Source organism: Eubalaena glacialis, chromosome 2, assembly GCF_028564815.1.
Source record: "Eubalaena glacialis isolate mEubGla1 chromosome 2, mEubGla1.1.hap2.+ XY, whole genome shotgun sequence".
NCBI lineage: Eukaryota > Metazoa > Chordata > Mammalia > Artiodactyla > Balaenidae > Eubalaena > Eubalaena glacialis.
In genome coordinates this window covers 186,879,098-186,902,176 of record NC_083717.1, presented here as the reverse complement: position 1 = coordinate 186,902,176, position 23,079 = coordinate 186,879,098, and the positions used below count along the sequence as shown (strand labels likewise).

At 49.0% G+C, this 23,079-nt stretch overlaps 1 protein-coding gene across 1 annotated transcript in view; it reads right to left on the bottom strand.

Moving 5' to 3' along the window:
• Nucleotides 1-202: 202 nt before the first annotated feature.
• C2H14orf132 (chromosome 2 C14orf132 homolog) overlaps nucleotides 203-23,079 on the bottom strand; it is a 46,024-nt gene continuing 23,147 nt past the window's right edge. Inside the window, exon 2 of the mRNA XM_061182861.1 lies at nucleotides 203-1,216. Coding sequence (XP_061038844.1) covers nucleotides 992-1,216 — 225 coding nt within the window. The 3' untranslated portion in view covers nucleotides 203-991. The remainder of the gene's footprint in view (nucleotides 1,217-23,079) is intronic.

Genomic DNA, 23,079 nt, shown 5'->3' with positions numbered 1-23,079 from the left:
ACTCCCTGCCCACCCTGCACACAACTTCGAGACCCTCTGGATATTCTCCCCAGGGCAGCTGAGAAGGCAGGAATCTGCCCAAGACAGTGCTCAGTTGGGGCAGAGAGAGCCCAGAACTGATGGTCAGGAAATGTCCCTCCTGCTCTGACCCCTGCCTTTACATGCCCTGGGACCACAGGCAAACCACATCCCTCTCCCTCCCACCCGCCAATCGATGAGGTACACACACCACATCCCTAAAATTCCGTGATTTCTCAGGGAGGAAAGAGCATCTTCAGTGGGTGATCTAAAGAGTTAACTGCCGGGCAGATCTAATTTTTAAAGGCATCTTCTCCTCTTTTCGCAAAGAAGAGAAAGTCCATCCAGCAGATAAAAACCACCACCACTACCACCCCTGAAATCCACGTCACCAGGAATCCCCCATCCTTGGGTTTCATAAGGGGCCAGGTGTCTGGTAACAAAGATGCCATTTCCAAGTCAAATGAGGAACGTTCTATGACCCTTCAAGTGACCACCACCAATATTCCGAGGGGCTGACTGGGAAACCAGACTGGGGTGGGAACACTCAAGTTCTGAGGGCTGCCCTTGCCCTCAGGTAAGCTGGCTGAAAAACAAGACACAGAAGTGATTATTTAGTGCCAGCAAGGGATCATCCAACCATGTCTGTATTTTAAACTGACTGGCTTCCCTCTGGTCTCATGTTCGTGGAATGCAGTTTCAAGACCTCCCCAATCTACTCCTCGAAGGCTCTGCCCCGGCGTGCCTCCGGAAGCTGGAAGCCCAGGCTCCCATATTTTCTGGATCAGCTGGACCACAGCCTGGAGTATCTGAGATCAGGGCCACTTAGGGAAATCCCAGACGCATGGTGGCTCCCCTTGGAGAGACCGCGCACCTGGTCAGAACTCCTGGTTCTAGAACGCGGGTGCAGCCAAAGGCCAACAGCGCTGTGAGCCCAGCGCAGGTGGGGGGGCCGTCCCGGAGCTCCCGCGGCTCAGAAGGTGAAGGCATACACCACCCCCACCACGACAATGTTCCCCAGCGTCGCTATGATGGCGATCCAGAGCAAGACGGCGTCGTTGGAGGACCTTGGCGGCTCCTCTGGCTGACCTTGGCCGTTGGAGGCCGCGTGCACGTTGGTGGAGGAGTTAAAGAGGGAGTACTCGGTGCTGAAGTCCTCGTTGGGCGAGTCCATGAAGGCGCCTCCCATCATGGGCAGCTGAGAAGAAGGAGAGAGAGAATTAAGCAGAGCCCTCGGGAGCGGGGAGGCTGCCCGCGGAGGGGCAGCAGGCTGGTAAAGCAGCCCCCTCGAAGATACAGCACCGAACTGGGCTTTGCTTTGGGTCTTTTAAATAAATGACAGTGCATATTTTCACCTAGAAAAATTAGCATTCACAGCAACCTTTTGAGGCAGACACTCATGCCCACTTTGCAGATGAAGAGGTTAAGGCCCCGAGCAGCTCAGCAGACTATCTGAAGGCTAGTTGGCAACTCACTGGGACTTACAGACCCTCCCTCTCTAAATGCCAGGCCCTCCATGACAGCACACATCGTCAAATGTCTTTATTCTTCTAACTGTAAAAGTAATATCGGCTCAGCATAGAACATCAAGAAAATACAAAAGAGGAGGGAAAAAAAAGAGAATCATAATCTCACGACTTTGGGATAATCACTGTTCACATCTTCCTTTCTTTTTCTGTGTGTGTGTGTGAGAGAGAGAGAGAGAGAGAGAGAACTTTTAAACATGTGGTTTTATATTCCTGTATTTAAAAGCCTATCAAGATACTGTTTTACAGTTGTATAATATTCTATCATAAATACAAGCCATAATTTAACCGTTCCTCTAGAATTGGAGATTTAGGAATTTTGATGCTTTCCTATTATAAATAATGTACTGGTAAACATCCTTGTACATACACTTGGGTATGCATACATGCTTGCACGTGCATTATTTTTTAATATCAGTTGCTTATCTTTATTTTATTTTATATTTTTTATTATTTTATTTATTTTATTTTTGGCTGTGTTGGGTCTTTGTTGCTGCACGCGGGCTTTCTCTGGTTGTGGCGAGCGGGGGCTACTCTTCTTTGTGGTGCACTGGCTTCTCATTGCGGTGGCTTCTCTTGTTGCGGAGCATGGGCTCTAGGCGCGCGGGCTTCAGTAGTTGTGGCACATGGGCTCAGCAGTTGTGGCTCGCGGGCTCTAGAGCGCAGGCTCAGTAGTTGTGGCGCACGGGCTTAGTTGTTCCATGGCATGTGGGATCTTCCCGGACCAGGGCTCGAACCCGTGTCTCCTGCATTGGCAGGCGGATTCTTAACCACTGCACCACCAGGGAAGCCCTGCGTGTGCATTTTTATTTATTAGGCAGACCCAGATACAGAACTTCCCAGTCAGCGGGTATGATGCTTCAGAGCTTCTAATGCACAAGGACAAACTACCCAGAAGATTGACTAATTCCCAAGGCCTTGCTTTGCTGCACAAGAAGCGGCTGGTTTGCACTCCAGGGACCAGGGTTTCCTCTTTGCGTTTGTCAAGCCCCTTATTCCTGAGACTCAGGTGCGCGGGCGGGGGTGAGTTGGGCTGTTCAAAGGGAGGGCCTGGCCCTGGATACAGTCCAGAAGACCAATGTCCAGGCCGTCCAGGCCCATCCAGACCCATCCAGAGGCTGACACGACTTAAGCCCCAGGGTTGGCTCTGGCAAGTATGAGGCCCATAATAAACGTGTTTTTATTAATGGTACATGAATGATTGAGCACTAAACAGTTAAGCCTTCCTTCAATACATTTATTGAGCTACTACTACTACTACCAGCATGGAGGCCCAGCTATGCTCATGGAATGTGCTAGAGATTTTAAAATAGTCTCATTTAATCATCTAACTATCCTGCTGGAGCATACCATGGTACCCCCGTTTCAGATGGGTAAGCAAAGGTCAAGGCCACTGTACTCGTCTGTGCTGGGGTCAGGGCTGAGAGTCGGGTGCGTCCGACTGTGGAGCCAGGGTGCTTCCCGTTCTGCCCACAGCCTCTCCGACTCCCAGGTCAGACTCAGTACTGGGCCCCGGAGATGCACCAGCCACTACCCCCAGGGGCCACGCTCCTGCCGGGCCTATGTGCACTGCCCCGGGGGGTGGTGGGAGCAGAGCGGGTCCGCCTCACTCAGCCGCCCGTCTGACTTGTATTAGGGGTGATTAATTAGGGGCCTCAGTCCTAGACTCTGCAGACAGTGGTGAGCCAGACGGGTGAGGGCCACGCTCCAGGTGGGGATGAGAGCAAGGAAGGAGAGGGAGCGAGAAGGAGGGGAGGGAGGGAGGGAGGGAGGGAGGGAAGGAGTAAAAAAGAAAGAATATCTGAAGGGAACACGAAGCATCAGAGAATTCATACAGAGAGGCTACTTTCAGGCAGCTGCATGTGTGGCCTGCTCTGAATCTCAATGGCCTCTTTTGAAAGGATGCCCATGACTGTGTCAACGGTGCTTCCGAGCACCTGCTTGGGCTGAGAAGAGCAGCCTTTGACAGACTCGTGCTGAGACGAGCTTGGCATTTCATCAGTAACACAGCTTGGCCCTTTAGTTCGGTGGGGACCTGGCAGTTGTCATCTGGGGCTGTAGTAACAGGAAGAGGCCAACAGGGGGCGCTGAGGATAGGCCACGTGCAGATCCTCGATGGGGTTGCTGGTTACAGGGGTGAGTTCACTTTGTGAGACTTCATCCAGGGCTGCATTTATATATGGGTCCTTCCTATATGTTTATTATAGTAAACAGTATATTAACATATGTAGTATATATTAAGAGATACGATGACAAGCACAAATGAGAATGACAATTAACATATATTCTATTAAAAATACAATTAAAAGTTTAAATAGGAGAACTGTGACCTCCTTTAGTCCCCCCCGCTGGTGATGCAGATGAGATGGGTTACAGATGAATCAGGCACATCCGTCCTAAGGGGGCAGCAGAGGCAGCGATGCTCTGGCCTGCAGGGAGGGGCCCGGGCTTTCCCATTAGACATACTCATCCTTCGAATCTCAGCCAATGGTCCTGTCCACTATAGCCTTCCTTCCCAAGTACCCCCAAGACGACATCCTTTCCTTGGGGGCATCCACCCCAAGATGCAGTTCCCATCTGCGTCCCCCTGGAAGCTCTGAGCCGGGAGCAGATGAGTTTATTCTCATCGTGGAACTCCTAGAGCCTTGCCCAGGTCGGGAGCATAGTCGTGCCTGATAAATCCCTGTTGAGTGACAGATGAATGACACCCACCCTCAACTTGGACCAACAACATTGTTGGCTGATTCTGCCTCTCCAGCAGCCCCCCCACTGACCCCACCCCTACCTGGCGGGTACCCTTTCCTCCTGCTGCCCTGAGACGGCACCACCCTTCTCTAGGGGAAATCAGCAGAATCTTCATCTGACCCACCCACGGCGAAAGCATCACTCAGGTGAGTGCATGGAGACTATCTGTCAGAGAGTGGGGATCAAGCCAGACAGGAAGCTGCCCTTCTCCCTCCCCTGCTGGTTCCACAGCCCCCTCCCCTGGCGCCCCTGCTGCACTCCCCCTCCCCGGAATTAATCACATGCCCGTTGTCCTCTGCCCAGCGGCCCGCCTCAGCCTCTCCTCCCTCCCCAAGGGCACTGGGGTTTTGGACAGATGCCCCCACCTCGACTCCACCCTTCCGTCCTGTTGAGATCTCTGGACGTAAGCCTACTCCGCCCTCTCCTCTCTTCAGGACATATGTGGGTTCAATGAGCATTTTCATCCAATTCATTGGGGGGAAAAAAAGGGGGCACTGGACAGAGCCTTTGGTGGGGGGAGGAGAGAGCGGCCCCCAGGCTGACACAGCCCTGCTGCCAACCTGCACGGGGGCAGCTGCCCTCCCCCTGCGCCCCCCTGCTGTTCTCTGCGTCCCTGTGGGTAGTTAATGCCCTGTGTCAGTTTCCTATGGCTGCTATAATAAATTGCCACAAACTCAGTGGCTTAAAATGACACACATTTGTTATCTTACCGTTCTGGAGGTCAGAAGTCTGACTGCGCTCATTCTGTTGGGCTCACTTGGATCATCTCCCATCTCCAGATCCTACACCTTCATCACGTCTGCAAGGTCTCTGGCCACGTCAGGTGACAACCACAGGCTCGGTTAACTGGAGGTGGGTCTCCCACCACACAGGGGACTCTTGAAGGCAAAGCCATGGCCCACTCATCTCATGCTCCCTCAACCCCATTTGTAACACAGAAAGAGTGACAAGTACGACCGTGTGGAATTAATGAACTTGAAATCAGCAGACAGCCTCCGCATCGGCTGCACTTCATACACCCGGTCTCAGAGCTCCCCGGCGGTGAGCCCCTCTCTGCCCTGCACCTCACTGACGGACAGCCCAGCACTGCCAGAGGTCACAGCCAGTGGCGTCCGATTCTGCTGCCTCAGAGCGTGAGGGATGGAGTGGGTTCTAGTGTCAGAAAGACTCGGGGGTGAATCCTGCTTCATTACAGATAGTACAGCCAAGCGAATCATTTCACCAACCTGCTTCCATTTCTGTCCCTGTAAGTAATGAAGATGATACAGTGGAGCCAGCAGGATCCTCGCAAGGAGGGAATCAGATCACATGTGATAAATCAAACGTGGCACCAGTCGCTCAGTCATTCCTAATGTTCTTTCCTCTTGTTCGTGTAGTAATTCAAAACCGAGAGACATGGCATCTCTTATCCAATTGCTTAAGCTAAAGTGAGGGAATCGGGAACCCGGCATTTCCAGTTGTGTGCTTTTGTGCAATCAATTAATCAGACACTCATCTGCATGCAGGCGGCCCTCCACTCCCACCAAGTTCTGTTGGTTCAGCCAGCACTGTTGCTCAACCAACTCTTCAGGCTTGTTGGTTTTGATGTTTTTTCCTTTGTAAAACAGATTCTGCTTCAAAGTGCCGGGTTACACATGAAAATAACTTTACACGGCAAAATCCCACGAATAGAAAACCAAAAAAGTTCAGCCTCAATTCAGCCTCATTTGGAAGTTGGGAAGACTTGATCAGAAACTGACTCATGCTAAGAACGAAGGAATGATGGCTGAAGTCACTTCAGAAGCAGGTGATGGCAGAAGCCTCTGGAAGGTCTTTCCGAAAAGGCCCTCCAGCCGGCCAGGTCTAATTTTAAGCCATTTTTGGAAATGACCTCCGGGTGTCATGCCCTTACTGAGATGAGCAACTGGGCCTTCTCGACCCCGTGGGCAGGTGTAGTTCACTGGACCCCTGAGGATGGGGATGAGTGGCTTGGATGAGGTTACGGCTCAGAGCAGATTTGAGGGCGATGATTCCTAACGTCAAACGCTAGGAGGTCCACCATGCAGAAGAGAGTGTGACCCGAGGAGGCAGAACAAGAGAAGTCTCCTCTTGCTCAGTTAGACATTAACAATCAGAAGGACACAGGGTGGGGGACTCGTCTCCTCATCAGAGATGATCTTGTCAAGATCAGAAAAACTCTTGCTGGCTTGTTGAAGAGGGGATACGAGGACAGAGTGTCAAGGTCAATGGCCAGTGTTCAAGGTCAGTGTTACCTATACAGGCCTCCTGACTGTAACTGCCAGGAAGGCAGGGACCTTCCCTCTTTCCCACAGTATCCTCGAGCCTACAAGAGAGCCAACACTCAAAACATACTCGGTGGGCTTCCCTGGTGGCGCAGTGGTTGAGAATCTGCCTGCCAATGCAGGGGACACGGGTTCGAGCCCTGGTCTGGGAAGATCCCACATGCCGCGGAGCAACTAGGCCCGTGAGCCACAACTACTGAGCCTGCGCTCCGCAACAAGAGAGGCCGCGATAGTGAGAGGCCCGCGCACCGCGATGAAGAGTGGCCCCCGCTTGCCACAACTAGAGAAAGCCCTCGCACAGAAATGAAGACTCAACACAGCCAAAAATAAATAAATTAAAAAAACAAAAAAAACCAAAAAGACAAAAAACATACTTGGTGAATGAATGAATTCTTGGACCACCAGCCAAGAATCCTGAGGGCAAGCTGAGATTTGGGCCCAGAGCCAACATTTCCCCTCTGTGGGACCGAGACCCATTTCTTAACCTGAGGCTCAGGTTTTTCTTTTAAAAATGGGGAAAATAATATAGACTGCTTCAGAGAAGAAGGGAGATGCTGGGAGACCCTTACACTATGTGAAAAACGCTTTCTGGGGAGAAAGGCGAGTCACAAAATAAACTTAGTTGCCATCCCTGAAATTAAAAACACGCCTAACAGTAATATTATATATTATGCATGGATCCACATATATGTAAACGTACAGACATGGATTGTAAATACATCAGCCAGATTTACAACAGCAGCTGCCTCTGAGAAAGGGGGAGATGGGGGGAAAGAGACTGATTTTGTTTGTAATATTTTATTATAAGAGAAGATGAATAAACATGATAAAATATTAAAAAGTGGTCTATTCCGGTTAGTGGGCATATGGATGTCTGTCACTTTTTGGTGTTTTAAACTTTATAACATTAAGAGCAATTCTTTGAACACTGGAGAGCATCACACACGAGACGGTAGGACCAGTCACCCTCGGAAGCAAAGATGGTACCCAGAGCTCCGGGTCCTCATCCTTCAGTGTTGGGGTCACCGCGTGGCATGTGTGGCCAAGCGTGATGTGGAGGGGCTCCAGGAGGGCGTGGCTGTCATGGACACTGCGGCACCACCCTCCAGGGTGCCCACCCTGCCCCCCACAGAAGCGCCGCTCCGTGGAGGTTGGCCCTCCGGGTCCCCATCTCTTCCCATTGAGGAGACGGAGGTTACATAAATCTCCCCTAAGCTGGGCCCCTCCAGGGAAAGGAACAGAAGATGCTTTCAAAAGGAAATCTTCAAAGCATGGTCACCAGAGGTGGCCCAGCCAGACACTTTCCTGAATAATGAGCACCTTTCAGAGGAGGGGAAATGAGAGAGAATGGGCATTTGTTGGTGGCGGCTCTGTGAAGGGGAGCTTGTTGGCTGTACCCTGGGCTCCACCACACTCTTTTCCCTAGAAGGCCGTCCTCAGGTCCCTGGCACTGCAGGATCCTGGCCGAGCCACAGCTACATTCACTGCTCCTGGGCTGTGGATTTCAAAGTTGTACTGCAGTAAAAACATTCGTATTGTCCCCTGTCCCTTTGGGGCCAGGAGACTTGGGTTCTGGCCCTGCTGGAGCCCTGCCTCTTTCTCTGAGCCTTACTTACCAGGGAGCAGCTCAGATGAGTGACCGCCAAGGTCAAGCCCAGTGCTCAGAAGTCTTGCCAGATACTAAGAAGACCAGAGTCAGTTATAAATGGCCCTAAAGTGAGAGCCTGAGTGGTGAGGATTGTCACATAAGCCCTTAGATAAAATCCTCAGAACTAATAAGGACCTACCGTATAGCACAGGGAACTCTACTATGTACTCTGTAATGGCCTATATGGGAAAAGAATCTAAAAAAGAGTGGATATATGTATATGTATAACTGATTCACTTTGCTGTACACCTGAAACTAACACAACATTGTAAATCAACTCTACTCCAATAAAAATTAAAAAAAAGAAAATCCAGGCTTCCCTGGTGGCGCAGTGGTTGAGAGTCCGCCTGCCAATGCAGGGGACACGGGTTCGAGCCCTGGTCTGGGAAGATCCCACATGCCACAGAGCGGCTGGGCCCATGAGCCACAACTGCTGAGCCTGTGCATCTGGAGCCTGTGCTCCGCAACAAGAGAGGCCGCGATGGTGAGAGGCCCGCGCACCACGATGAAGAGTGGCCCCCACTTGCCGCAACCTGAGAAAGCCCTGGAGCAGAGGCGAAGACCCAACACAGCCAAAAAATAAAAAAATTTAAAAAAAAAAGATCCTTAATTAAAAAAAAAGAAAGAAAATCCTCAGATAAAATACAGGACACCCAGTTAAATCTGAATTTCAGATAAACAACAAAATAATTTTTAGTGTAATAATAGTAAAGTAATTTTATATAAGTATATCCCAAATATTGCATTGGACATACTTACAGCAAAAATTTATATTTGTACTAAAAAATTATCTGACATTCAAATTTAATTGGGCCTCTGTCTTGTGTTTTTATTTGCTAAATCTGGCACCTCCATGCAATCTGAGAAAGAGCTGCAATTTCAGAATTTGTACAAAGAACCATCCCCTCGGTTTTATCTCTGCAGAAGCCTGCCATCTGTGGCCCAGGCTCCTGTGTGACCTAGTTCATCGGAAAATTCCAGGGACGCCTCCAGCCAGACTACAAACATTATAAAGATAATTTCTCTCATCTCTAAATTCTTGAGGGGTCTCTGTGTTCCAAATATAAAGGCTGGATAGATACAGAGTGTCATTCACCCATTCATTATTCATTCAACAAATGCTGAAGGCCCACTCTGCTCCAGGAGGTGTGGGACAGACATGAGGGATGCCAAGGGGTAACCCGTGACCTCGGACCTTGCAGGGCTCACACTTTAGAGGAATACAGACTCAAACACACTGTCATAAAATGGAATTACCTGCACTTTAACAGAGATAAGAACAAGGCAAGTTGAGGTCAATTCCGTGGGCTGAAGAATCAGGCATGAGGTAGAGCCCCAGCTCTGTCCCTTCCTGGCTGTGTGACACACGCAAGCGGCTGACTCTCTCTGGACCTCAGTTTCTTTATCTGTAAAATGAGGCTAATAGTGGGACTCCCTACGCCCACCCCAGGGTGCTCATGTCTGAAATATGCAATGTCCCAGCTGTCAGTACCCAATGCTCACGAGCCATAATTGTTAGTGTCATCCTTGCTGTCATGGCTGGGTGGACCCCAAGGGCCCAGGGCAGAAAGCCGGGCCTGCTGTCCTCTCAAGGCCTCGCCACAGTGAATCTCTTTTGATTTTCTCCATTTTGTGCTTTTGGATCTGGTTAACTTCCAGTGAATTCCATTGGGAACATGAGAAAGGGAATTCAAGGCCCACTGCAGGATAAACCACGATCCCCTTACAATGCATTCTGAAGGTGAGGCTTAAAGGCCCATCAGGGCAGGAGAGAGAAAGGGGCCAAGTTTCCGTTTCCTGCCTGTGGATATTACTAATCATAACGACTCCCAGGAGGTCTGGGTTGAAGGGTGCACCATGCTGGCCGCAAGGGCGCTTTGCCTCCAGACCCGGGGAGGGGAGTAACCACGTGGCCGTGACTGGGCAGGGATGCCTGGAGATGCCCCAGGAGGACATGCCATCCTGGCTCCAGGCCCAGCTGGGCCACTTCTACTGCTGGGTCCATTTCCTGTCTGAACAATGAGGAGTCTAGCCCCGGACCCAGGGAACCCTTATAAAAACATTAAACTACAATGAAAGGCTTCTGCTGCCAAGACACAGCACAACTAGGAACTCTGGGCCCCAGGACTCTGCCGAGGAGCACAGCAGGTGGGTTGGGCGGGCGCGGGGGAGGGGGGACCCTGAAGGCAGACAGCAGGGGATGCTTTCTGGGGCTCTCCCTCCTTCCCTTCTGGCTTCCACAGAAAAGCCCTGGGAGAAACCCCTCTTTCTACATGGAGAACTGAAAGGAGGGGGCTCCTGGGAGCCGGGGGTTCTGGCAGAACCTCCAACTTCTTTCTTTTTTTCTCTTTTCTCTCTCCTGGACTTGCCCCAGGGCCGGTCTCAGTCTCTGGACTGTGCTTGGATGGCAGTGACGGTGGCGGCTGTGACACGGGACCTAAAACATAAGAGAAAACCCTTCTTTCTGGCCAGCAGGACAGAGAAAAGGGCCCCCATAGTCTGAAGAGTGTGGGGAGATCCCCTTATCTTTTCTTTCTCTTTTCTCACCTGCTTTGCAGAGCAGGCATCCCGGCTGTGCAGAGCTGGGTGACAGCACAGGAGGAGAAAGTTGACAGAAACATTGACTTTCTAGCTAGAGGGTTAGGAAAGACCATTCCTGGAGCCAAAGAGCATCCCAGGGGGTAAATTTCAGGGGGGAGAGAGTGGAGAAGGGGTCCCCTCATTCCGTGTGTAAACCTCACACATTCTGGGCTCGCTCCAAGCTGTGCATGCATGGAAACGAACCAAGGAATCGTAATAAAGGCTTTGAGAACAGATCTAAGACCCCTGCCCAAGCCCAGACTCACCCCTGAGTCTGAACAACATTGCAAAGGTGTCACAGTCAGAAATGACATCAGGACCATTGCTTACATAAAATGAGGCAAAATTTCCGAAAAAAGAAATCTCCAAATGGTTTCACTGCCAAATTCTATCAAACGTGTAAGGAAGAATAATACCAGTTCTATACAATCTCTTCCAGAAAACAGAAGAGAAGACACTTTCCAGTTTATTTTTTGGAACACTTCCCAAATTATGTTTATGATGCTAGCATTATCCTGCTACAAAAATCAAAGATATGACAAGAAGAGAAGATGGAAGATCAATTTCCTAATTGAACACAGACAAAAAGTAGACGACAGATATTAGCAAATTGAATCCAGCAACATATAAGAAAGGATAATGCAAGACTGGGTCAACATTCGCAAATCAATTAATGTAATTCACTATACTAACAGAAGTAAGAAGAAACAAAACATAATCATATCAATAGATGCAGGAAAAGCGTTTGACAAAACTAAACATATATTAGTGGTAAAAACTCTTAGCAAAATAGAAGGGAACTCCCTAAATCTGATAAAGAGCACCTTTATCAAAAACAAATACAATCAAAAAAAAACAATGTAGAGCTAATATCATACTTAATGGTGAGAAACTGAATGCTTTCCCTCTTAAGATCTAAGGAATAGGCAAGGATGTCGTACTGGAAGTTCTAGGCAGTGCAGTAAAGAAAGAAAAAGAAATAAAAGGTACATAGATGGGAAAGGAAGAAATAAAATTGTCTCTAATTGCAGATGACATGATTGTCTACATAGAAAATCCCAAAGAATTTACAGAACGATCATATAACTCATAAGTGAGTTTAACAAGGTCACAGAATACAAGGTGAATATTAAAAATTAATTATATCTCTATATTCAAGCAATGAACAATTGGAATTCAAAATTTTAAAAGTTTCATTTACAAGAGTACCAAAAAACAGAACACTACTATAAATCTAACAAAACATGTACATGATCTGGCACACAGGGAAGAAGGGAGGGAGGGAGGAAGGGACGGAAGAAGGAAGGGAGGAAGAAAACATAGACTTTGATTCGAGGGCTGGCAAGTTTAACATCCAAATCCTGCCACCTTGGTCAACACATAACATGGGTCAGAAGAACATTCTGATCAAGGAAAGTGACAATCATGTGGAAAGTCATCAGAATGGGAACTGCTGCCCGTCACCATCCCCCCAGGGTCCATCTTGGAGTACAGCATCCCAAGGTTGAGTGGTCCCATCCCCTGGGGCTACAGGGCTGGTCAACAGGCTCCCCCAGACCCCATCAGGAGAGAGCACTCAGTTGTGGTGATGAGTTGGCCAGAGGCTGGGGGTCCCTGCTGGGCAGTGTGGTGAGTGTTAGTGGCTTAACTGGAGTGATGCACCAGCTGTGATGGCAATCACAACACCGGAGTTTATGCCACCAGGTCCAGGAGAAGGCTGAAGGGGTCAGGGGTTTAGCCAGGGCATTTCACCATATGAGGAAGTTCCCTTGTGATGGAGGCATGGAAGCCACATGCGGGCTGGCAGGAGAGGCAAAAAGACATCACAAAACAGACTATACACCTAACAGAAAGGTGTACATGTGCTCAACACCTGTACACAAATGTCCATAGCGACACCATCCAGAACAGCCCCAAGCTGGAAATAATCCAAGTGCCCATCAACAGTAGAAGGATACATAAATTGTGGCATATTTACACAATGGAATTCTACACAGCAATGATTATGAACCACAATTATACACAGCAGCATGGATGAATCGCACAAACACAATGATGACAAAAACAAAACAAAATACCCAGACACAAATAAGAACACACAATGTGATTCCATTTCTATCAGTGGTTGTCAACTGGGAGTGATTCTGTCCCTTAGGGGACTTCTGGTGATGTCTGCAGACATTTCTGATTGTCACAGCTGGCGGAGAGGGGGTGCTACTGGCATCTAGTGGGATGCGGGCAGGGGTGCTGCTCCATACGCTATAGTGCACAGGACAGCCCCTGACAACATAGACTCGTCCAGCCCTAAACGTCAATAGTGTCCAGGCTGGGAAATTGTGGTTTTTATAAAGGGCAAAAACAGGCAAAACTAATATCCTGTGTCAGAGTGAGAATTGCTCCTGGGGTGGGGGCTGAGGGCTGGCTGTGTTCTGATCTGGGTGCTGGTCACATGGGCGTGACTGTGAAAGCTGTCCACTTTCCTGCGTGTCTATCTTACTTCAAAAGTTGTCCTTTAAGAAGGTGGGAAGAGTGAAGTTCGTACACGAATCTTGAATTTGATTCAAATGACTTTTGAGACGGAACCTCTATTCAGACAATTCACACTTCATGGGATGTTGTTTCCCTTTCTCAACAGATCAGAGGACGCTCAGAATGAACTCACCTGTCCTTGCAAACCGCAGGCAAAGAGCATCGCGGGATGGCAGTCATTCACCCACACCCATTCGGCTGCCTGCCAGGGACCTGCGGGCCGATGGAGAGGCCAAGATGACACAGGGGCATCCTGAGGGCAGAGGCTAGAGCCGGGTGTGGGGTGTGCGGCCACTTCCCTGCACGCCTTCAGTCTGGATCTTCAAAGTGCTAACGGGTCTGGCGCGGGTCACTTTTATTAAGGCCTTCAACAAAAACGGATGCAGAAACTGCCTCCGGAAAGGGTTAAGGAGTTTGCCCGAGGTCGGTCCCTTAGCTAGCAAGAGGCAGGAGTCAGAAGTGTGCGTGTGTGTGTGTGTGTGTGTGTGTGTGAGTGAGAGAGAGAGACAGAGAGAGACAGAGAGAGACAGAAAATGGCTTCCAGGCCTCCGGACCACCAATCCTGAAGGCCTTCTCATGAAGTCACGTGATACCTGGGGATGATATCCTGGCAGAGAACTGGCCTCCAAACTTGGCTATTTTGTTGAAAAAGCACAAGGAGAAAAACAGTTCTGCCCTTTTATGAAACTTGACAGCACACAGCCAGCTACCCACCTTCCTGTGTGTTTCTTCCATGGAGGCTGAAGTTAATGGCAATATTTGCTTCCTAATATCAATACTTGCCACTCTTGTTGGCTGAAGAGCTTTTAATTAAAAACAAAATGAAGGAAATAAAAATAGAAGCTAATATTTACTGAGAGCCTGCTCTATGCCAGGTATGCACCGGGTATCTTATGCGCACGATCATATTTTGTCATGAACAATCCCTCGGGTTGGGTACCATCATCACAGTTGTTGGACAGGCGGGGAGAGGAAACGGAAGCATGTGCTGAGAGGGGGAGAGTATGGTAAGGCATCAACCCACAACTGTCTCCATAGCCGCTATATGTGGATGCCTTCGTGTGCCAATGCTGCGCTGGACCAAGAGGAGAGATGCTTCATTCCCTCAAAGAGAGAGGTGGAGATCACACCTGCAGCACCCCCAAATGTGACAAGGCACAATGCCATCAGGGCCAGTGTTGAGTACACACTGAGAACTGTTAGCACAGCTCCTGTGTTTATTTTGGTACCTCCCTCAGTAGCATGGAACCACTGTGACATCAGTCTTGTGCAATGGTGACTCTCAAAAGCTTCCTGACCAGGGGTGGTGACGGGTCAGGCCCATCACCTGCATGGGCCACACTGCCCTTCTTACCTCCCCCTGAGCTCTACTCGCCAGGCATTTTCACAAAGCCACCTCACGGCGCAGGCTGCTCACCTGCCCCTCTACTGCCTGTGGGTCCTCCACCTGCGTTCATGTCCTCTCCTGAGGCTCTCCTGAGCACCCAGGGGCCCAGCAGGGATGAGCAGGAAGTCCCAAGGAAGAGCTGCTCTGAGCTGGTTGGGTGCTCTTTCACCCTCACACCAGCCCAGCACCAGGGGGATGACAGGGGGCTCAGAGAGGGGCGGTCATTTCCCTGAGCTTGCACAGCTATGAGTAACTGATCAGAAATCAACATTCATGTCTGCCAGCTCCTAACCCTTGTTGTCATTCTAGGCTGAACGGCTTTCTCCACTAATTTATTCCTACAACTGATGAAATATTTATTATGTTACATTTATTATATTATGTTACATCACATTATATCATATTGCATTACATTATATTGTTACATTACATTATATTATAGTTCACTATGTACTAACATTACATCATGTCATGTTACATTATATTATAGTTAGCTATGTACTAGTGTTACATTAGAGTATATAATGTTAAGTTACATTATATTATATTGTATTATGGCTAGCTGTGTACTTGTTTATCTTTTTTAGGGGCTGTGAGCTTTTTAAGGACAAGAGCTGAATTTAATTTCTCTTTGTATCCCTGATGCCTAGCACATCAACTCACACAAAGTAGATGCTAAAAAATATATATATATTTTAAATGTTTTCTCAATTACTTGCTGCACCTTGCACTCTTTGATACAATATCTACATGGTGGATGAGGTGGTCCTACTTGCTGTGGCAGAATATTTCTAGACCCACATAAGGCCCAGAAAAATAAGGATATTTTTGGAAAGCCTGAGAGCATTACAGAAGTAAGAGGAAAAATCAAATTCACCATCTTTGAAACCGTTGCCATAGGAACTCAGCAGGAGAAAATGCTGTCTCGTCAGAACACATCATCTTTGATTACCAGGAATAAAGGGAACACTTGCCTTGGAGAGAGAAAGGCCAGACATCAGTGTGGTGGTCCCAGGCTCCCAGGACCCTATCCTTCACAGGGCGTCCACATGGACCGCAGTGAGAGTTCAGGGGCCATCACTTGTTTTTAGAGGACTGAGGCTGAGAACCTCAAGGAGAAACAGCCAAGACCAGTTTGGGATGATGCCACCTTCGCTGGCTATTTGCAGTTGAGCAAACACAAAACAAAGGGGAGTTTTGAAGTTCTCCCTTGGGGAATAGTTGGCAAAGGTTGTCATAAATTAGTACCTATTCTGCCCCAATGAACTCAGTAGCATCTTTGGAGTGATTCAATAGCATCACTGTAACCAAATGAGTGTCCCCTGTGGGGACCCATGGCCTTAGGGTGATGGTGGGAAATTTGTTCCACTGTTCACTCATTGGCTAAACAGGCATCTACTACATGGGGCGGGGTGGGGGGGGGGTGTGGAAGCCAGAGGTGCAAAGAGAAAAACCATGTGATCTTTATTTTGGAGGAAGAGAGAGGGAGAAAGGGAAAGAGAGAGAAGGAGGGAGAGAGAGAGAGGAAGGGAGGGGGTGGGGACAGAATTAACCAATGAAATAAAATTAAAACAGAGTGCGTTTTACATCTGCGAGTGTGTGCATCTCACAGAGAAGGTAGGATGGAGTGATGGCACACCCAGCATCTTTACCCCCTAAGTGGATCCTTTTGGGTCATTTTTAAAATCTCCCTTCCTCTATAGGACAAAACGACAAAATGATTTTCAGTAGTAATCATGACATGAAACAAATAACAACACTGGAGAGAGACACTGGGATCTCCACAGAACGTTTTTAAGACACCAGTCTCCTCCAACCTATAAAGGTCCCAGTGAATCGCCACACCCCTCCTCCCCAGGGAAACCTGTGTGTGCAGGAAGAAGGGGCAGACACAGCACAACGCAGGGTATGACTAGGAAGCTTCCAGGTTTCCATGAGGATGAGAAATGGACTATTTCTTGCCATATCAGTAAACAAAGGATGTCACAGTCATCAACGACTGCAGCCCTCCAACGTGAGCCAGGGAGCCGAAGAAACTCAGGGCTGAAAAGAATGCCTGCCATCTAGCAGCCGTCAGGCTGCAGCCACTCCCTGCGGTGAGCCCTGAGGGAACTCAGGATGTGTCAGGATACTGGCCCCAGAGAGCTGAGGCGCACATGAAAGGAATGATTTCAATGAGCCCAGACTCTTGCATCCTCCCACACACAGAAAAGCGCTAAATTCCTTCACTTGAGATGTCTGGTTTTCTTTAACTAACAATAACCTTTTGACATTCCCGACTACCTGCCCTTTGTTGCAAAAACTCCTATATATCCTCCCCTCGCCTCGCCCACTCAGAGCAGGTTCTCAGCGTTATCTGAAACGCCGTCTCCCGCGCTGCGGTCCTCATTTTGCCCGAATAAAACATAACTCGCAACTCTCATGTTGTGGATATATATTTAATTCGACAAGGCGCTGTCCCTCGAGAAGGGTCTTGATAGATGAACAGGAAGGAGTCTGCCAGGCTGAGAGAGGGGGTTGGTCTGTCCAACTCCTTCTGACATTATGAGCTGGGACCTGGTTAGTAGCAATCTCGCCCCATCCTTCATTGGCTGTGCCGGGTACCATCTTGGAAAGCTGGCTCTGGCTCACACAAGCCCACTCAGGACACGTACAGCCGCACGGACAGGTGTTTCTGGTCAGAATCCAAAGAAAGACTGTTCTCGCCCATTGAGAAGCCGTGTCAAAGCCCCCGCCTGAGCACGGGAGGGAAAGAGAGCCCAGTGTGTTGTGAAAAAAACAGGGCACAGAAGAGACAGAAGGCCAGTGCCATATACGTAATCCCTGCCAGAGAGCACGGTGGTTCCAGAGTCGGCCCGAACAGTATCTCAGCGTGCCAGGAAAGCAAATAAAGACCGGGCCGTGACTTCTGTTATCCCCCAAAAGCCCCACAGTCTTGTTCTTGGGTCAAGAGGACTTTTTAAGAAGTAACTGCTTACAAGGAACCTTAATTCCTTTTCAGCTGGCATGGCCAGTGAGAGCTACTCCCTCTTCTGTCCCCGAGGGTAACCATCAATCTTCGGGGGTCTTGCAGGGACCAGGAGGACTGAGACCTTGTCTGCAGCTGCAAATCAACAGCTGCTTAAGAACCTCTCTGGCCTCAGCTTACCAAACAAACATCTCCCACCTCCTGATCTCTGCCTCATCTACCTCCCAGGGTTTTTTCACGCATCAGATGAAAAGATTTTTCTTTTCATTCGATGATAAGAGTCATGGTTTTACTGTGTACTGACACCCTCTTGCTTTGAGGTTCAGGGCAGGGGCACTTGTGCTATTTTTGATCCTGAGTGTTTTGAAACACAGCAGGAACTCAATAAATGCTCACTGGCTTGTCTGGGCAAAATCAAATCTGTATTATGCACCATAGGAAACCTGCCTGTTGGAGAGAAATCATCTTAGAAACAAGGTTGTAGTCTTCCCAAGAGTATTTAAAAACACTCGAGGACAAACGAGGCCCAGGGGACCCCAAGAGAGGGTGTGTCTGACAGCCAAGAGCAAAGAAAGCACTTCAATCCTCTTTGGAAAAACCCTGGTCCAGTTTAAGCTGAAAAGGCATCTGGGCTTATTCCCTGACGGGTCTGACAATGATGCCGCGCAGAGGACTGGTGTTAAGGGTATCTGATTGTTACCAGCAGCTGGAGGGAACAGGGTGGGGATGGGGGAGGAGGAATTTGCTCTAAGAAGAGGCAGAAGGGCTTCCCTGGTGGCACAGTGGTTGGGAGTCTGCCTGCCAACGCAGGGGACACGAGTTCGAGCCCCGGTCCGGGAGGATCCCACATGCCGCGGAGCAACTAGGCCCGTGAGCCACAACTGCTGAGCCTGCGCGTCTGGAGCTTGTGCTCCACAACGGGAGAGGCCGCGACAGTGAGAGGCCCGCGCACCGCGATGAGGAGTGGCCCCCGCTCGCCACAGCTGGAGAAAGCCCTCGCACAGAGACGAGGACCCAACACGGCCAAAAATAAATAAATAAATAAATTAATTAAAAAATATATATATATATCATAGAGGTGCCTAACTTAAAAAAAAAAAAAAAAAAAAGAGGCAGAAAACGCCTCCTTTCCAATCGAAAAAGACAGTCCTGTTGTTTCAAATAATTAATATAAAGACACACGTGGGTGGCTGTAAACTCCACGTCAGCTTTTGCAACACGCAGGCAAGAAAGAAGAGCAGATAAATGAAGGGGTAAGACAAAGATCCATTGGTCCTCTTGGCTTTCTGTCCTGATGAATCGGGAGCAATCAAAGACCATGATGCTCATTCCATAAGTGAAGTGGAAAGAAGGGCTGGGGTTCAGGTCAGGGTGCAAATTCAGGCTCTGTCTCCCACGGATGGTGTGGCCACAGGCATACCACTTCACCCCAAGCTCAACTGCTTCACCTGACCTGTGGGGCAACACCCCGACTTCCAGACCGTGGGGAAGTTCAGAGATGACGTGTACACAGCAGGCACTCAATAAGTGAAGCGACTTGCTGGAGAAAAGCAGCAAGCAGATAAGAAAGCTGCCTGCGAGGGCTTTTGACTTCAAAACGTGCCGAAGGTCCAGGCCCCTTGGATAGAGGATTTATCATCAGGAATTTTGATTAACTCCTCATTAAGGAGGGATGTGGTTACCGAGAGAGAGACTCAGTATTAGAGGAATTATCTCACTGAGAACTAGTGAGAAAGCTAGGGAGTTAGGCTGAGGCGTTTATTTCTTTAAATGTTGCTCACCCGCAGGCGTCATCTGTTACATACTGGTTCTACTGTGGCTAAGGAGTTCTACTTAAAAGAAAACACAGTAAATGAAAGACACCCACAAACATCGTATTTGCTACTGTAGCTTGGATATTCATCACGCCCAGTGCCAGCAACCGCTCTGGGCTCTCCTGGTGGCCCTGTTTGCTATTTGTCAAACACTTTAAACCAAAAAACAGGCAGCTCTTTGAGTGAATTTACGGGCTGAAATCTGGGGCAACAAATACACATGCCCAACGGCAACAAGTTATACCAAACGCCAGCTACTCCAACAGAGAGAAAGCGCAGGACAAGGAGTTGGGCCATCTGATGTCAACATCTGATTTGGCTACCAAGCAGCTGTGTGACCACGGACGAATCCCTCACCCTCTCTGAGCTTTACTTTTCTCACCTGTAAAATGGGACCAATGAGAGCACTTCCCTCCTTGGGGTGCTGTGAGGACTTCATGAGCCCACAGATATAAAGACCTGAGCTCAATGCTTGCAACAGGGTGTTAAGCACAGGGCCTGGCACTGCATGAACAAGCATTTAATAGTAACCATATTTCTACCATATTTCTGGTAACTAGTGCTACTACTATTATTATTAGCAGTAGTAGTTGGTGGTTCTTTCTACTTTATTTTTACTACTTTAAGGTGGTGCATCTCTGAAGAGAACCTTTTCAAACTCTGGAATTAGGAGCTCAGTATTTTCCTTCCAACTCAATAATCTGTAGCAAACCATGAGCTGGGGAAATGGGCTGGAGGGGTGTGTAGGGGGATCAGGGAATCCTTTGCCCACCCCCTTCCCAGATGGCATCTTGGACCCTCTGATGTTTGGTGGGACGTCTGGGATGTAGGGCTTATCCCTCTTTGGACAGATATGTGTTTGTTGATTGGCTGGTGGTGAGCGGAGGGAAGAGGCGCCTGGCCAAGGAGGAAAGCAAGTGAGTGGGTGAGGCAGGAGGAGGGTGAGTCCCCAGCTAATAGCAAGAGAAAGAGAGTGTGGGGAACGCAAACCATCTGCTGGGATAAGCTCAACCGTTTATCCAGGGGCCCAAGAAACACGCACAACGCTGGAAACTTCTACACCCCACGAAGCACATCTCCACTGGCTCTGCTCATTCAGCACTCGCTGTGTACACAGGGCCACTATCCATCCATACCGGCCAAGAGACTGCGGCTCTGGGGGGGTGAGGACTTGCCTGAGGTCCCGCACCGAGTATGGGGGTCCAGCTCAGACCTGGGCCTGCCAACCTGCCTTCATGCCAGCCCCATGTTCCACGCTGGGGAGGCTGGGAAGAATGACACAGTTTGGGCCACAGGACCTGCACCTGACGTCCATCTGCACCAATGCCAGCCCAGTGATGGGAGGGAGCAGTGGCGAGATATTGGTACAGAAGAAGAGCACTGCCTTGGAATGAGGGGTCTAAGGCACCTGGCTTCCCAGAGAGGGGGTTCTGAACCTGGCCTTGAAGGAGGGGAGGGGGCATTCCGGGGAAAGCACGGAGGATTCGGGCGGCACCTGGCGGAAGCGGGGACCAGGAAGGTGCATGTGGGGCCCCAGGTCTAGAGAGGATGCCTGGGCCTGCTCACGGGGATGGAGGGTCAGCCCAAGAATTGGGATGTTATCCCATGGGCCGGGGGGCGGGGGGGAGGGTCACTGAGGAACCTTAGCAGGATAAAGCTCCTCCGGCAGGGGTGAGGAAAGGAAAGTGGATCAGGAAGGAACCAGACACAACCCATCAGTTGAGAGGCACCTGCAATGGTCCTGGGAGGAGACGAGGCTTGGCCAAGAGCTGCGGCAGCCTCATGGGAATTTGGGGATGAATGTTCCCATGTCAGGAAACGTCCCACTCTGCTAGCGCCCCCTCAGCGGAGGCCGCCCCCAGGCAGACAGTATCCTACAAGTTATGCTGCAGTTGACAGGTGAGGATGCCACAGGGGTTGAGAGCTAGGAAGTCCAACTGCAGACCTTCAAACCCCCTCTGCCACTCATTCGTTGTAGGACTTGGGCAAATGATGTAACCTCTGAGTCTCAGTTTCCTCACCCGCAGAAAGGGAATGATTGTACAAGCGCTTCCTGCTCCAGGGCGTTGTGAAGAGTAACACGTACGAAGTGCTTAGAGCAGTACTGGGCACTTAGTAAGTGCTCAATAAATGCCAGGCTGCATCCTTACTGCCACTGTTCTATCTGCAAAGCTGTTTGCATACATTAGCGCATCAATGTTCAGAATAAAGTGGGATGGCAGGTAGTACTGAGCCCGTTTTCAGACACATGAATGGACTCAACTTGCCCAGGTACCCAAGGATCGTGGCTGAGCTGGGACTGTGGACTTGGGGCTCCTTGAGCAATCTGTGGCCACTCCGCATGGAGGATGAATGCTGCTAGCAGCTCTGCGGCTGCATTCCAGAGGCGCCCAGAATTCTGGGAAGGCTGGTCCTTCCGGCTCCGTTTTATGTCCATTCTGTCTGATCCATCATGTGTCTGGATGAGCCAGGCGGCTGTTGGTCCTCACCCCACAAAGCTCTCTGCCTGAGAGGACAGACTCACTTGGCATTTGCCAGTGTCGCACGCAAACCTCTGCAATGTGCTTGAGTGTCTGGCTGTGTGGGAAAAACCACAAAGTTAACTTCAGTTAAAAACTGTTCTGATGGCTCCCTGACTTCAGACTATATTACAAAGCTACAGTAATCAAGACAGTTTGGTACTGGCACAAAAACAGAAATATAGATCAATGGAACAGGATAGAAAGCCCAGAGATAAGCCCACGCACATATGGTCACCTTATCTTTGATAAAGGAGGCAAGCATATACAGTGGAGAAAAGACAGCCTCTTCAATAAGTGGTGCTGGGAAAATTGGACAGGTACATGTAAAAGTATGAAATTAGAACACTCCCTAACACCATACACAAAAATAAACTCAAAATGGATTAAAGACCTAAGTGTAAGGCCAGACACTATCAAACTCTTAGAGGAAAACATAGGCAGAACACTGTATGACATAAGTCACAGCAAGATCCTTTTTGACCCAGGTCCTAGAGAAATGGAAATAAAAACACAAATAAACAAATGGGACCTAATGAAACTTAAAAGCTTTTGCACAGCAAAGGAAACCATAAACAAGACCAAAAGACAACCCTCAGAATGGGAGAAAATATTTGCAAATGAAGCAACGGACAAAGGATTAATCTCCAAGATTTACAAGCAGCTCATGCAGCTCAATAACAAAAAAACAAACAACCCAATCCAAAAATGGGCAGAAGACCTAAATAGACATTTCTCCAAAGAAGAGATACAGATTGCCAACAGACACATGAAAGAATGCTCAACATCATTAATCATTAGAGAAATGCAAATCAAAACTACAATGAGGTATCATCTCACACCGGTCAGAATGGCCATCATCAAAAAATCTAGAAACAATAAATGCTGGAGAGGGTGTGGAGAAAAGGGAACACTCTTGCACTGTTGGTGGGAATGTAAATTGATACAGCCACTATGGAGAACAGTATGGAGGTTCCTTAAAAAACTAAAAATAGAACTACCATATGACCCAGCAATCCCACTACTGGGCATATACCCTGAGAAAACCATAATTCAGAAAGAG